General features: G+C 51.9%; 4 protein-coding genes across 4 annotated transcripts; 2 read left to right on the forward strand and 2 right to left on the reverse strand.

Moving 5' to 3' along the window:
* Positions 1-1084: 1084 nt before the first annotated feature.
* BO79DRAFT_273383 (multidrug resistance protein Fnx1) lies at positions 1085-3149 on the forward strand (the record flags this gene model as incomplete). The annotated part of the gene is made up of 8 exons (XM_025687508.1): positions 1085-1343; positions 1403-1539; positions 1595-1677; positions 1735-1832; positions 1880-2000; positions 2050-2872; positions 2922-3027; positions 3082-3149. The coding sequence occupies 8 exons, from the start codon at positions 1085-1087 to the stop codon at positions 3147-3149; spliced, it is 1695 nt and encodes a 564-aa protein (XP_025536169.1).
* Positions 3150-4140: 991 nt separating this feature from the next.
* Positions 4141-6523, forward strand: BO79DRAFT_201041 (putative alpha-amylase; the record flags this gene model as incomplete). The annotated part of the gene is made up of 9 exons (XM_025681534.1): positions 4141-4308; positions 4355-4393; positions 4448-4563; positions 4623-4731; positions 4789-5017; positions 5068-5230; positions 5307-5453; positions 5518-5758; positions 5828-6523. 9 exons carry the CDS (start codon positions 4141-4143, stop codon positions 6521-6523), a joined length of 1908 nt encoding a protein of 635 aa, XP_025536170.1.
* Positions 6524-6632: 109 nt separating this feature from the next.
* On the reverse strand, positions 6633-10182 carry BO79DRAFT_247542 (uncharacterized protein). Its single transcript, XM_025685652.1, has 3 exons — positions 10076-10182; positions 9588-10014; positions 6633-9541 (listed from the first exon to the last, which is right to left on the reverse strand). Exons 1-3 carry the CDS (start codon positions 10136-10138, stop codon positions 6903-6905), a joined length of 3129 nt encoding a protein of 1042 aa, XP_025536171.1. The 5' UTR covers positions 10139-10182; the 3' UTR covers positions 6633-6902.
* A 172-nt stretch (positions 10183-10354) lies between these two features.
* Positions 10355-14601, reverse strand: BO79DRAFT_247543 (uncharacterized protein). Its single transcript, XM_025685653.1, has 3 exons — positions 11681-14601; positions 11053-11420; positions 10355-10984 (listed from the first exon to the last, which is right to left on the reverse strand). Exons 1-3 carry the CDS (start codon positions 14355-14357, stop codon positions 10748-10750), a joined length of 3282 nt encoding a protein of 1093 aa, XP_025536172.1. The 5' UTR covers positions 14358-14601; the 3' UTR covers positions 10355-10747.
* Between the last annotated feature and the right edge of the window lie 1328 nt (positions 14602-15929).

The following is a 15929-nucleotide window of genomic DNA, read 5'->3' on the forward strand; positions in this document are numbered from 1 at the left end:
GGTCTGGGCGAGGTATATCGGATTGGTCCAGCTGGATTGTCTCAGACGAGGTTATTGGGGGTGAAAATATAGCAGTTTGCCATGATCAATGATCTGTTTAGGCGATCTTCTTCTACGATGGAGGGAGACTACTACGGCCAAATCTAGAGAGCTCTTCCCAGCCAACGAATCGGCTTGGTCGGACAATGATATCTTTCTTACAGATCATCCTGTAACATGGTACCAATGTTGTTTTCAGTCCATTCTCATGATAACAATAGTCGACGTTCTCGGCATATACTATTGGGTTGATGAGAGTAAATAAGGGGTATGCAGCGAGAATGCGTCGACATGACATTGCATTCCAGACTAAGCTTGACAAAACTCCTTTGGTATAGATGGTTTGCTGGCAGTACAAAGTACACACGTGATCAAAGCGGAATGTCGCCATCGGTCGCACCTCCAACAGTCCCACGGATTTTTGAATAATGACATACATCTCCTCTCATTCAAGCTTATAACTAACCTTTGTTTTGACATGCTTCCAATGTCGAGTTGAATGACTGACAGCCGAATGTCGGGTGTTCCTGACGGTCCAGGCGCTAAGGCCACCCACCCACCATGGGTTCGCCATCGGGAGCAGCCATGGCGTGCTGCTCCACTTCAATGAGCTCAACTTTGGTTCTTCCACCACTTCATTTGCGCTTCTGCTTCTTCCCCTATTATAGCCCCAGTCCGTTGACCCATCCGTGCACTCGCTTTCCCTCATGCGGTTTAGCAGCCCTCGATCGTATATCTGCCCCCGATGGTGTCATCGCTTATGCTCTGAGTGACACTTTCACCAGCCAATACTGATGCTTCGAACTCGCTCCTGGAGGGTCCAGATTCCCCAGATAAGCGGAAATATCGGAATGGATGACTGCGTGGACAGATTATTTCTTTTCCCGCAGCCGAAGCAGGGTCCGGGAAAAGAAAACATATCAGCACCTGCTGCCCGTAACTCTATCTCTCACCGAACTTCCATGCTGCCGACGCAAGGTTTCAACTCCCGGCTTCGTGACGTTCTCAACACCCCTCCTCGAACACGCCAGAGATCCCGGATATAATGGCCGTCTCAGCTTCTAGTCCAGATCCGCTGGACGCGAATATCGATGAAAGAACACCCCTGAATTCTTCGGCGCAGCATGCGACTCCCAGCGCAAACACCCCGGACTACAGCAGCATAACAAAAGGGCTCACTAGCGACGTGCACAGCAGCCATGGTAGCGATGAGGAACAGCCGTTGATCAATCCACCCGAGTCGCCTGGGAAAGATGTGACGGCTTTGACCAGTATAAGTACCGTGATTGGCGTGTTGTTGCTGGGTATGTCGGGTTTACGGTCTTGTTAGGCTTTTCGCTCAGTCAGACTGACAATCGTCTAGGTGAATTCATCTCCAACGCGGACGCAACACTAGTCATGGCGGCAACAGGCAGAATCTCTTCTGAGTTCAATCGACTGCGCGATGCGAGTTGGCTGTCAACGGCGTACACCTTGGGATTATGCGCTGCACAACCGATGGTCAGCTATCATACAATATTCGGGAAGATCGGGATATACTGACGGTGACATATAGTACGGTAAGCTGAGTGACATCTACGGTCGCAAGCCACTGCTACTTTGGGCGTATTTTTTCTTCGGCGTGGGATGTGTTATCAGGTAGGCTTCTTTCTTAGATGCCGATAGGCTGGATCGTGCTAACAGTGGTTGCTCTAGCGGTATTGGCCCAGATATGGCGACTGTTATTTTGGGACGTGCAATCAGCGGAATTGGGGGTGCTGGAACAATGGCGATGGGATCGATCATTATCACAGGTAGGCTAACGCTTAACAGCTTGACGAACCGTCACTGAACATGGCAGATATTGTTCCCCGCCGAGATGTTGCCCATTGGCGGGCGTACATCAACATCGCGATGACTCTGGGTCGTAGCGCAGGAGGCCCAGTGGGCGGATGGCTAACTGATACAATCGGATGGAGATGGTATGCTTTGCGCCTCTGTAGCCGCTTCTCTCGCTAACTTGCGGTCAAGGTCGTTTATAATCCAGGGGCCCTTGGCCGCTATGGCAGCTTTGTTGGTGGTATGGAAACTCAAGCTTGCCCATCCAGTCACTGAGAAGAGCATCCGCCGTGTCGACTTTCTCGGAACGTTTCTTCTTGCCACTGGTATTATCACAATCACAGTTATTATGGACCAAGCAGGACAGTCCTTCGCATGGGCATCACTGTCAACGGCAATCCTCGCAACTCTCAGTCTGTCAGCATTTGTCGCCTTCGTTCTTGTTGAACTCTATGTAGCCCCGGAGCCGATCTTCGAACTTCGCATGCTGCGGAAGCCGAATGTGACGCCCAGTTACCTGATCGGATCGCTGCAGATCACCGCCCAAGTTGGAATGATGTTCTCCGTGCCGCTATATTTTCAGGTGACATCGAAAGCCTCAGCCACCGTAGCTGGAGGGCATCTAGTTCCCGCCGTGATCGGGAACACGCTTGGAGGCTTGATCGCGGGAGCCTTCATCCGTCGCACCGGCCAGTTCAAGGTCCTCTTGATTCTTGCCGGTCTCGTTGCGTCTATCGCCTATCTACTCCTTTTCCTCCGCTGGAACGGTCACACTGGATTCTGGGAGTCTTTGTACATTATTCCCGGTGGTATGGGTACTGGTTTCTGCTCAGCGGCTGCTTTCGTCAGTATGACGGCGTTTCTGATGCCGCAGGAAGTCGCCATGGCGACAGGAGGCTATTTCCTACTCTTCAGCTTCGCCATGACGGCGGGTGTGACTGTCACCAACAGTCTGCTGGGGACTGTTTTCAAGCGCCAGATGGAACAGCATCTGACTGGCCCGGGGGCCAAGAAAGTGTGTATCTCCTCTCCTTTCTGAAGGTATTTACTGACGGTTTTCAAAGATCATCGAGCGCGCGCTGTCCGATACGAGCTATATCAATGGCTTGCAGGGTCATGTCCGAGATGTAGTGGTAAAAGGATATGTGGCTGGTCTCCGCTACACTTATCGTGAGTTGTATAATTTGGTATATTCCCCATACCTCCTTATTGACAGTTTGCTAGTATTTTCCCTCGTCCTTTCGCTTCTAGGATCGATCCTTGCATGGACGGTCCGAAAACACCAGTTGTAATGACCACGGCAGGGAATATCCGAGAGCTGCAATTTGCTTCATCGAGGCTGGCATTCGATAGAAGAAGAATTATAGACAACTATTTCTGCAATATAATATTTCTTTTGATTAATTTCTGAACTATAAATCGCGCATGTGTCAGCGCTTCAGCCAAGCCGCGCGTATCTCTCCCGCAGTCTCGCAAGCAGTATGGGATGCGCTGAGGCCCTACTCCGGTCGGATGGGTGACTGGAATCAGCGAACGGCTCTTTGAAATAAATGCATGTGATATTCACAATCATGCGAGCTTTCGGTTAAAATAGTTTCTCGGCCTGGGCATGCGGTAAATAATACTGTCCGCTTAAGCCACCGGCCAGGATATCCCGCTGAACGCTCCATCACCTTGCAGCTCGAGTGCAACATGGGACGGGCTTTGACTTTTCGTACATACAAGTTTAATATATCTTCTCCGCACCCATAGGGCCCTATGGCGTCGACCCGGGTAGTCTGCAGGAATTCATCTCGCTTCGCCAAGCGAGGCGCCCTAACGGGTAACCTGCAGCTTACCCTGTTCACCCGGCATATCACCGCCCGAGAAATCCGTCGCATCCTCCACGAGTCAGAACAAGGTTTGGCCTTGATTCATCTCCCATTAAGGGGCGTATTTAGCTAATAGTGAGTAGTCCGTGTCGGAGATTTGTTGTTCTGCAACAATTAAGGGGACCAGGGTTAAATCCTGGCCCCCGAACTGATCGGAGTTCTGACCAATGAGAGACTGTGTATACGCCCGTTCCTGGCTGATGGATTAATTGCCGGCTTCACTTGGCATCCATCAAGCATCAGATGTGATCAGAAAGGTAGTAGGAGGGTTGATCTGCCTTGCAAGGTGCTCAGGGAATTGGGGCCATGCTGAAGGGAATATTTAAGAATGGTTATCGGGAACAGAGTTCTCGGATAGTCAGGCTGTGCTTGGGACACTTTCTGTCGCTTCGTCGGACATTAATACACAGCTATGAGGGTGTCGACTCCAACCCTTGCCCTTTCTGTGTCCCTCCTTGGGAAGCTGGCCCTTGGGCTTTCAGCTGCAGAATGGCGCACTCAATCCATCTACTTCCTTTTGACGGATCGGTTCGGTAGGGCGGACAATTCGACTACAGCTACGTGCGATACGGGTGACCAAGTATGGTATTGCAGTACTTTCATCATCCATCTACTGACGTGAGTAGATCTATTGTGGTGGAAGTTGGCAAGGAATTATCAACCATGTTCGTATCTCAGTTCATATCATCCATGCTGGGCGCTTCTGACTGTTGCTGCAGCTAGACTATATCCAGGGCATGGGATTTACAGCTATCTGGATCTCGCCTATCACTGAGCAGCTGCCCCAGGATACTTCGGACGGTGAAGCCTACCATGGATACTGGCAGCAGAAGATGTATGCGCTCATTGCATTCATATTGTATGCTTATTTGCAGACTGCGGCTGACTTGGCAGATACGATGTGAACTCCAATTTCGGCACTGCAGATGACCTGAAGTCCCTCTCGGATGCTCTTCACGCCCGTGGAATGTACCTCATGGTTGACGTCGTCCCAAACCACATGGTAAGTGCTGCTTCACCTATACACCAGTGACCCCAATACTAACGATGACTGTACCAGGGCTACGCAGGCAACGGCAACGATGTCGATTACAGCGTCTTCGACCCCTTCGACTCCTCTTCCTACTTCCACCCATACTGCCTCATCACGGATTGGGACAACTTGACCATGGTTCAAGATTGTTGGGAGGGTGACACCATCGTGTCTCTGCCAGACCTAAACACCACCGAAACCGCCGTGAGAACAATCTGGTATGACTGGGTAGCCGACCTTGTATCCAATTACTCAGGTGCGACCCCAAACCAAAAAAAACCAAGCCACATACTAATAAAACCTCAGTCGACGGCCTCCGCATCGACAGTGTCCTCGAAGTCGAACCAGACTTCTTCCCGGGCTACCAAGAAGCAGCAGGAGTCTACTGCGTCGGTGAAGTCGACAACGGCAACCCTGCTCTCGACTGCCCATACCAAGACTATCTAGATGGCGTTCTCAACTATCCCATGTACATCCCCCTTCCACCCTTTTTTTTTTTTTTTTTTTTTTTCTTTTTGAAACCATCACTAACTCAATTGCTGCAGCTACTGGCAACTCCTCTACGCCTTCGAATCCTCCAGCGGCAGCATCAGCGACCTCTACAACATGATCAAATCCGTCGCCAGCGACTGCTCCGATCCGACCCTCCTCGGCAACTTTATCGAAAACCACGACAACCCCCGTTTCGCCTCGTACGTCCCTTTCCATCCCCCTCATCCCCACCCTATGATTACACTCACTAACAAGCGAGCGAAGCTACACATCCGACTACTCCCAAGCCAAAAACGTCCTCAGCTACATCTTCCTCTCCGACGGCATCCCCATCGTCTACGCCGGCGAAGAACAGCACTACTCCGGCGGCGACGTGCCCTACAACCGCGAAGCGACCTGGCTATCAGGCTACGACACCTCAGCGGAGCTCTACACCTGGATAGCTACCACGAACGCGATCCGGAAACTGGCTATCTCAGCGGACTCGGATTACATTACTTACGCGGTATGCCCTTTGCCCTCCCCCTACGCAGAACTCAACCCCCATTCTAACACAAATCTAAAAATGGAATAGAACGACCCAATCTACACAGACAGCAACACCATCGCCATGCGCAAAGGCACGTCAGGCAGCCAGGTCATAACAGTCCTCTCAAACAAAGGCTCCTCCGGAAGCAGCTACACCCTCACCCTCAGCGGAAGCGGCTACACCTCCGGCACGGAGCTCATCGAAGCGTACACCTGCACGTCCGTGACCGTGGACTCGAACGGGGATATCCCTGTTCCGATGGTTTCGGGATTACCTAGAGTTCTTCTCCCTGCTTCGGTGGTTGATAGTTCGTCGCTTTGTGGGGGGAGTGGGAGCACAACCACAACTGCAGCTACCTCCACCTCCACATCCAAAACCACCTCCTCCTCTTCTTCTACTACCACTACTTCATCATCATGCACCGCAACATCCACCACCCTCCCCATCACCTTCGAAGAACTAGTCACCACCACCTACGGCGAAGAAATCTACCTGAGCGGATCTATCTCCCAGCTCGGGGAGTGGGATACGAGCGATGCGGTGAAGTTGTCCGCGGATGATTATACCTCGAGTAATCCTGAGTGGTACGTTACTGTGTCGTTGCCGGTGGGGACGACCTTCGAGTATAAGTTTATTAAGGTCGAGGAGGATGGGAGTGTGACTTGGGAAAGTGATCCGAATAGGGAGTATACTGTGCCGGAATGTGGGAGTGGGGAGACGGTGGTTGATACGTGGAGGTAGATTGGTTTTACTTTGTGGGGTTGGGGAGGGGGGTGTCTGTATGTATGTAGGTTTGGTTGTGGTGGGATGGTTAATGATGTTTACTGTTGTGACCATGAATGGGTAGTAAGTGTGAGTTACATTGTATATGAGATAACTCATGGGTATGTACAAAGTCAATCAGCCATAGGCTTTGAAGAAAGGTCTCCTGGGTTGTCTCTGATTAGAGTACCCAATTGGAGATACAAAACGTTAAGAACATGAAGATTGGGGAAAACAAAGGGTATTTAACAACTCATGAGCATTTGCTCGTTGGTAGAATGCAATCGTAACAGAAAGTACAGCCAGCTCTCCTATTATCGTGAAGAAGTCCAGCTAGTGAACGAAAGAAGATAATAATTTAGATGTAATCCGGCCGATATGGCTTCACGTGTGAAGTCTCGCCTTGAGGGGACATCGTCCTTGCTGGTGATTGGCCATGATGTTCGTATGGCGCGATGTTTGGTAGTGTGGGTGTAGCGGGTGACCTCACGGAAGGACTAAAGGCCCTGTACCCTTCTGAGGGTCTTGTTTCTTGGCGGTTGGAGTTCTCGAACGGGTTCTCGACAGCACCTGTTTGTGTGTGGTGATTGGAATTATGTTCGGTCTCAGTTCGCGCAGGCGAGGTGACGGAGGGGTTGAAAGTTGCAAAGCCATCATTGGCATGCGTCAAGTCGCCCAAGCTCAGCGGAGAAACAGGCCTAACCTCTAATCCATGCATCTGCTCTGCAGTCGCTTGTTCGTGATGTCCTTGTAAAGAGATTTCGGACTCGGACGACTTCCTGGACGAAGTGGTAGGATTATCATGGTTGTAGTGGGACTGTAGCACATCATGCGATTCACTCGACACACGGTGTTCGTACGAGTTGTCCGCCACGTCAGCGCCGGTATGCATTTCGACGTTCTCATGCGTCTCAGCATGTCCCTCGAGAGGGGACTCATTTCCAGCGGAAGGTTTGTAAGCAACATTTTTATGATTCTGTTGCGACGTTTCGTAGGACTCCGAATTTGGTCTTCCTGTGGACTCATGGGCGGCATCGATATGCGATTCGTCTTGATCTTCGAACGGAGAAGCATGGTTTAAGTCGGACGATAGTTTAGCAGCGGGATTGAATGCAGAATAGCCGCTCTCAGGCTCTTCGTGCGAGCTATAGTCATGTGGCATGGTATGGTCCAAGTGGTCTAAATGTTCATGGTTGGCTTCGTGGTGTGCCGAGATTGCGTCGCTAGCAAAGGGCGAGCGCGGCGCATTGGCTGCAGGACTGAACGCCATATAGCCACTCTCAGGCTCTTCATGTGAGTTATAGGAGCTGTGTGGCATGTCATAGTCCTGAGGTTCTGGATGATCATAGCTGGATTCATGGCTGTATCCATCGTGTGCGGAAATGGCGTGGCTAGCAAAAGGCGAGGGTGACGCATTGGCTACAGGACTAAACGCCACATAGCCGTCTCCATTGGCTGCATTGACTGGTGAGAACGTCCTGCCCAGTGCGTCAGCGGGGGCAGCGGCTTGAGAGCGAAGGCCATGAGAAGTAGCAGGACTGAACGACCGTAGCGGGTATTCGTTTTCTTGAGCTGGATAGGGAGCTGCGCCAGGCTGGTTGAAGGGCGAGAATGTTCGGGCTGCTGCTCTATCACCAGGGAAGGCAGACACGGGAGTTAGAGAACGAGTGTTTGGATCAATTGCCGGACTGTATGGACGGAAAGGAGTGCTAGATGGAGGACCATAAGGATCGTGTTGAGGTTGGTATGTTTCAAATGGCCTGTAACCTTCGCCAGGACCTCTTGTTCCGGGAACCGTTGGCCCATATCCAGGACCTGGTGTAAAATTGGAACGCGACACGGGTGTTTGGTTGCGCAACACTTGTGGTGCGGGGGAGGCACGGTCGACCTGGCTGTATCCGGGGCCTGGGGTGTAGTTTGAGACGGTTGTTTGTGTTCGTGGCATCTGTGGCGCTGCCGACGCTCTGTCAACTGGGCCGTATCCAGGAGCTGAAGGTGTGGGTGTAAACCCTTGCCGCGAAACTGGAGTCTGCAAACGCGATACGGGTCCCGGCTGCTGACCGGGCAGACGAGGCGCTGGGGTGAAGTCTGAACGTGACATCGGTGTCTGGGTGCGCGGCATTGATGGCGCCGGTGATGACCGCTCCATTGGACTATTGTATCCCGGTTGCGCAGGCGCTTGGTTGAAATTTTGTGGCATCCTTGGAGTCTGGGAGCGTGGCATCGGGGCAGGGCCGTGCTTCGGAAGTGGTGGCACTGGTGGCACTGGTGGCGCCGGCGTACCATGCCGATCCAGTGGGCTGTATGCTGACACCGCGGTGCTTCCTGACAACGAAGCCGCATCAGAATATGCTGAAGATTCGGTCATTGTTCGGCTCAATCCAGGTTTATCATTGAATGCGCCAACATCTGGCAAGGTGGGATTGCGATCCGGAGCAGCTGTCCCAGGACGTGAAGAGTAAGCCGGAAGAGTGGTTTGTGTGGTAGTGCGCGAGATCGTGGTGACAACAGGTGTCTTGTCATCATCGCCAGCACCCAGTGAGGGAAGAGTAGGCCGTTTGTCTAGACCCATGTTTGGATTGGTCGGTTTCCGATCTTGCAAGGCCACGCCTTTAGCCAAAGCTTTGTTGACTTTCCTCCGGACAATACGAGTGAGCCGGCTGTTAATTTTTCGTTTGCAATAAGCCTTCAATGACCCATCCTCCGAAGGGATATGGTGGAAGAGAAAGATAAGGTAGAGTACGACAGCCAGGATCAATTTGAGCATTGACAAGACCCATATGACCAGGGTAAATAGCATTCCGATCAGGACAACCGCACGTTCGGTATTATCCTCTGCCAGCACCTTCATGTTGTCAAAGAATTGCGAAGCTCCGGACCCGCCCTCGTCGGTGGTGTTGCTGCCTCCGGGAAGAAGGTCCATTTGCATCACTGAGTATAGGGTAATGGCGTTAACGACCTGTCGTGGGCCGTCGGCAAAAAGAGTGCTCAGCCAAGCTAGATAGGTCAACATGTGTTTGCAAGAAGGGCAGGGTGAACTTACATTCAAAAGCAAAGTATGCGAAGAGGGCGACGTATTCAGCGCCCTTCTTACTTTTGGTTAACTCGCCGAACACGAGGAATCGCCTCCAACCGCGACCGTTGCTTCCCATTCGAATACTTTGAACGCGCACAGCGAGAGAGTCGAGGTAGCTCTGAGCGATACTCCCGGAGCGGATTGCACGAATGGCGCGCAACCATCGGTAGATCAAGAGGGCGAAAGAGATAATGATGCAAACGGCGAAGATCCATCGCGATATTTTGAAAGGAATCGCAGGCTCGATTTGACCCGCCCATCGTGAGAAAGCAAGAAGATTGACGGCAGTAAAGGTGTCGACTCCGTACACGGCTATGGAGATAAGAAGGAAGACGTAGAGAAAGAAGTATGAGAACGGGGATAGACAGGACTCTGACTTGAAGTCATCGAGGTTCTGTAAACAGTCAGCGTCAGCGGCAATTCCATGGGAGGACCAATCCAGGAATTGAGCTCACAATGTAATCCCACTGTTCCTCCAAGGCCACGGGCCCTTTCTCCCTGTCTCCAGAACAAAACATGCCGATAACCAATCCGGTGTCGCCAGTACACAATGAGATAAAAGAAGGGGAAGGGAGACGGTCTCAACGGGAAAAAGAGTGATGCTTCGTCGGTCCAGCCGGGCGAAGTCGAAGTCGCAACGAGAGCGAAGATTAAAGAGTGAGGGTGTAGTGTGAGAGTGAGAGGAAGCCAGGATCTCGAAATTGTTATGTACGAGACCGCGCCAAGGAAAGAGAGGAAAGCGTCAGCAGTACGGCCAGCGACTATCGACAACAATCGCGCATAACCGCTGAGAGATTGCTGGAGTCCGAGGTCAAACGAGCGACCTGTCAATCACTGCGGACCCATTCTGAATAGCCATTGAAGTGTTGTAAAAGATTATGGTGACGCTTGAACTGCGACGTTGGCGGCTAGCTTCAGTGGGTAGGGCGAACGTGCCAAGATAGGGGAAGGGGGGTCCTGGCGCGTGCTGCTGCGGTTACAACACCGATCGCAATTGCTGATAAGCACACGAGAGAGGGAGAGAGAGAGAGAGAGAGAGAGAGAGAGAGAGAGAGAAAGAGACAAGATATCGGCCACAATGGGAATAAGGAAAGACGAGGTAATTTGGAGTAGAAACGAACGACAGTTCACAGGGAAAAGGCGAACCCCTTGAGGGTCAGAAGCCGAGCAATCCACGCGAGAAAAAAAGAGAGTTGGCGGGATTGTATGATAATGGAGGGGGGGCTTGCATGGAAGAATGTGGAGCAATTGGTGGAATTGGTGGAATGAAGAACGGGGTCGCCCATGGTTTGGTGGCCCAAGGTGAAACACGCACGGAAGGGAGGGAATGAAACAGCGCGGCGCTTGTTGAGAACTACTGGCCACTATTGAGTGTTAGTTCGGATCAATTTCCCAATCCATTGGCTATGATCCAAGAGGGATAAGTACTTACTCGCAGCGTGGATCTGATAGGATCCTCTCCCGCACGCAGGTGCCCCCAAATTAATGCCAGCCGGCCGTTGAAATTGTGGTTCTCTTGTGGGATGAAGTTGAAGAGGATGAAAAGGGAAGGGAATCCGTTATCGCTGCCAGTCACGGACCTTTTCCCCGACTGACCCCGTGATCCACACCGTTTCGCTTCCACTGTGACTGATTGATTGATTATCGAACAACTCACTCCCTCTATACGGAGTGGCCATCTCACGAACACCTCCACCCGGTTTAGACTTTCCAATTGCTCTGCCTTATTACCATATTCTGGTTTGTCGATCGTTCCTTGTGTCCCTGCCGATGATGATTGACATCCAATCATTGCGCTGCCTGTTGAGGAGTAGTAGTAGTAGTAGTAGCCTGTATATAGCAGGCTGCCAGTATCCCGAGCTTTTCATGCCGAAATCCTGGCGAGGCCGGTCGCAAGTCAGAGTGTCCTTTTGAGTTCAATTATCATTAGTATCTTTCTCTCTCTCCCCCGCCCCTCCCCCACTCACTCACTCACTCACTCACTCACTCTCACACCAGGGAAGCCGATTCGAAGATGATGGGGCTTGAAGGCCCCGAAGACAGGCGACAGCGTCAACCACCTCGGCCACGACCACGACCGCGGCCGCGACCCAGGCCGGCGCTGGAGATGGAAACCCGCAGCCGCTGGTTTTCCTGCTGCAACTCTTGGACCTGCCGGCCCCAGCGAACCTGGTCCTCGGTTCGCTGTCTTTTCTCGACCTCCATGGCATGTCGCAAACGGTTGACGCTGTCTTGAAGGGCCTGGTCGGAGGGAGCAGAAGCGGCTGAGGCGGCGGACTCAGTCTGAGCTTGGAGTTTGGCACGCAGATCGTTGATTTCGGTCTGCTGCCTGGAGATTTCGACCCTGGCCTCGTCCAGAGCCGTCGCAAGAGACCCCAAGTCGCCCGTACGGCGCTTGGGGATCGTTTGCATACTCTCCCTGTTCTCCCAAAACTTCAGACGGTGCTCAAGGACGTCATTGACGCCCGTGAGCTTGTCCCTCTCCGCCTCGGTGCCCTCCTTCTGCTCCCGGAAACGCTGAGCATCCCTGGAGGCAATGCCGACTTGCCGCGACATCTCCTTGAGTTCCTCCTCCAGGCCCTTCACCTGCTTCCGAGCCTCTTTGGCAGCCGCACGTTCCGCCGCGACCTCGTCATCGTATCTCTCCACCTCCTTATCGTAGGCATCTTTCAGGCTTTTCATTGTCTTGCGATGCCCTTCGTCGGCTTGCCGGAGAAAATTCGCGACCCCCTCAGCCTCCATCAACTTCTGCTCGGCTTCTGTCGCCTTCGCCTCGGCTTCCCTCACCTTCTCTTCGGCGACCGCCTTCACCGCGTTGACCTCCACCCGGAGATTCAGAGTTTCCTGGGCCGCGCTGTTCCTATCCAACGCAGATTTCAGAGACTCGATCTCGGCCCGCAGCCCCAGGATTTCCTGGGCAGCATCGTCCCCTTTGAACGCACTCTGCAGCTTCTCATGCTGTTCAGAAAGGTTCTTATGCTGTCCAGTAAGGTCGAAATGCTCGGCAAAGAGTGTGTCGTACTGTTGCAACATGAAGTCGATCTCTTCTTGCTTTGCGCGACCCTCTGCCTCCAGCTTTACGTGCTCGGCCTCTGCGATCCGGAGCTGCTCCGAGTATTCCTCGAGCTGGGCCTGCAGAACATTTACTTGTGCTTCCGCGGTTCCGAGTTGTGCTGCTTGCGTGTGACACTGTGCCTGGAAAAATTGAAGTTTTCCTTCCAGATCACGGATCTCTGCGGCGTTAGGCTCCGTGGCCTGCACCTGGGGTGCTGCCTCGTAGGCCTTGATTTTTGCGCCCAGGTCCTGGATCTCAACTTCTTGCTTGGAAAGCTGGTCTTCGACGATGCTAAGTTCCCTCGCCCGCTCGTAAGACTGCTGCTCCTGAACCAGAAGTAGTTCCTGGAGTCTAGAGATCTCTGCATCCTTGCGGAGACCCTCCTCCTCTGTCACACGGAGCTTTTCAATGTCGCAGGTCCTCTCGGCCAGAGCTTCAACGGCTTCTAGACGGCGCGCCATGGTGTTGAGCTCATCGGTCCGATTACGGAGGTCTGCTTGAAGCGATTCAATAATGCCGCGAGAGTTGGCATTCGCTTCATCACTTTTGCGAGCCAGCTGCTCCTCTAGCTCGGCGACACGGTTGGTGAGAGTCTGCTCCCGTGAGTCAGACTTATACTGCGCCCCCCGCGCCCTTCCGTTAGCCATTATGAGGCGACAGTTGACCCGATCTAGCTCTTGACGAAGACCGGCGATCAGATTCTCTTGCTGGGCAACCTTGTCCTCTTCGCAACGTGCAACCAGCATCTGATTTCTCGACCGAAGTTCGTCAAAGCGCACCTCCAGTCCGTTCGCCTGCTCGGTTTTGGCGGCCAGCTGGCCTCGTACCTCATCCAGCATTGCTTCGTAAGTGCCAATCCTGGCCGAAAGAAGTCCAACTTGCTCGAGCAACGCTGTATCTTGGTGCTGTGCCTCATCTTCAGGACCGTTCTTTGACTTCGAACGTGTCCAGCTGCAAAGCGTCTCAATGGCCTTGACAGGAGAAGAATGACGGATAGCGATAACAGCCCCGGCAAGAATGCTGGAGAGGGCCAAAACCGAACAGACGAAACGGAAAATCTGGAGGTGTTCAATATCATCTCCAACGCTGAACGTTGGGATGTAGTCTTCCCAGACAGAAAACAACTCCACGCCGAGGTCGACTCCGTCACAATGGAATCCCTGGAGCCGCCGACTGCTGGACCACCGGCCTGCCGGAGAACCACGATCCAGGTTCAGGCAGTACTCCCAGTGGTCCCAGCCTGCGGGTCCCATACCATCAGCCATGCCATACAAGACATGGTAGCCGGGCGTCAGAAGATCTTGACTCGTCCACATCAAAGTGACGATTGTGACATAAACCCGCGAGATCATGGCGATGGGACGACGGGCAGGGAAATACCAGTTACGGAGGTCGGAAAGGCGACGACCCATCTGGCTCTGGACTATCCATCTCTTGAACGCGTCAACGCACGCGACGAAAGATTCGAGGGGAGAGATAACGGCTGCAAGCAGCTTGGCCCCGAACGAGATGCCAGAGGTGAGGGTGTGCCAGTTTACGGCGATGAAGAAGAAGAGAATAAGAGCTGCAAAGACGGTGTCCAGTCCTGCAGTCAAGTCGAGCATGTCTAATGACTCGTACTCCGGGTTCAGGGTCCTTCCGTACACGAGGACTTGTTCCGTAGGAGACATCATGGTAAACATGCTGTACAGCGTGAGTTTGTTGTTTACGAGATTCTAACGGTAGTAGGTCTGGAGCTCAAACCTTGAAGAGAAGCTTTAAAAAGCGGTTTGTACTTTTGGAAAAAGCACAGGAAGATGTTAACGAAGATACGAAGAAGATGATTCCGCGATAAGCTTTGCTAAACACTGTGAGTGTCAACGAAGTTAAGAAGAATCCGATCTTGGTAAAGTTCGTTGGAGGAGGAAGAGGAAGAGGAAGAAGGGGAGAAGAGGAGAGGGGGAAGGGGAAGACATGGTGGGCGGGTCAGAGAGTCCTGGGGGGGCAGGAGACTGACCGTCCAGTGAATGAAGCTGTTGGCAGTGAGTGTTAACTACGGTGACTGGGTCAGCAGCTTCGTTACTGAAGGTGAATGGTAGGCTTTACCACCACAATACAGGGGGGAGAAATGAGTGACGGTTTGGGAGAGAGAAGAGAACTGGATTGAAGTGGGAGAGAGGAGAGGACAGATGCGCCAGATTATATAGCCATGGCGCTGCAGGTAAGTCTCGGATATCTCCATTAAAAGGTAAGTAGTTAGAAGCTATATCCCGCTGGTTGTGAGTCTACGAGTCTACGTATAAATAACTATGGGAAATGCCGTGGAGAGCTCAGGAAGTTCCCACCCGTCATGGGCAATGACGGGACTACACGCGGGAATTCAAGACGAATAATGAGAATTGCCGCGCAAAAAGTCAATTCAGCAACTTTCACGGAGACGCCTTCACCTTCGGGTCTGGCGTGCACTTCACTAGCCTTTGGCCAAGGTAGGTGAAGTGGTGGGTACAGGCTTACGCGGTTTCTAGTGAAGAAAGTGAAGATAGGATAGGGTATGCTTCGTAGTTACGATGAAAACAGTGCTACAGCATCTGCTGGTCTATATGAAACGCGATAGTTGGGTTCAACTCTACGGTAGTCCTATATTTGGTAATTGATAGAGCTCCTCCTAACTGCTACTTCGAGGATAAACCAGAGGACATCCGTAGATTTTTCCATCGAGACAACTAGGAAGGTAAGGATTCTCCGGCTATTACTTGGAGATAGTATTAGTGACCTTCTTTGTTGATTTGTATGATAATTTACTGCCTACTATTTTAAGACGATAGATAGATAAGTACATGTCGACCTAACTGACTGGGCTCAAAAGTTGGTGAGTTAGTAAAGACGCTGGCATGGTCGGCAACGCTCGAAGCACAGAATAAAAAGGAATTACGATCATGACAGTACGAGTACTGATAATAATTGGCGCTAGAGTAGCAAGGAATGAATCCCAAGATAACACTATATTTCCTGCTCTTGGGGATCAACTAGCTAGTCAAGTTCGTGGTAGTGGTATATAAACTCAAGAAGTCCGTAGAAAAAGCTGGCGACGTAAAAAAAGCTTCATAGCAAGAGGTACACCCTTGGATAGTAAGAACTACATTGCCTAGTCTTTCGGTATATCTGTACTACCCTCATATGACACAAATATCGTTGTTCTCTGATATAATTCTAGGCTGTAGACTTACCTACTATCCTTCCATGCATATAGCTGCAAGTGGATAATTAATGAAAGA

This window comes from Aspergillus costaricaensis (genome assembly GCF_003184835.1).
Source record: "Aspergillus costaricaensis CBS 115574 unplaced genomic scaffold BO79scaffold_32, whole genome shotgun sequence".
In the NCBI taxonomy this organism is placed as follows: Eukaryota; Fungi; Ascomycota; class Eurotiomycetes; order Eurotiales; family Aspergillaceae; genus Aspergillus; species Aspergillus costaricensis.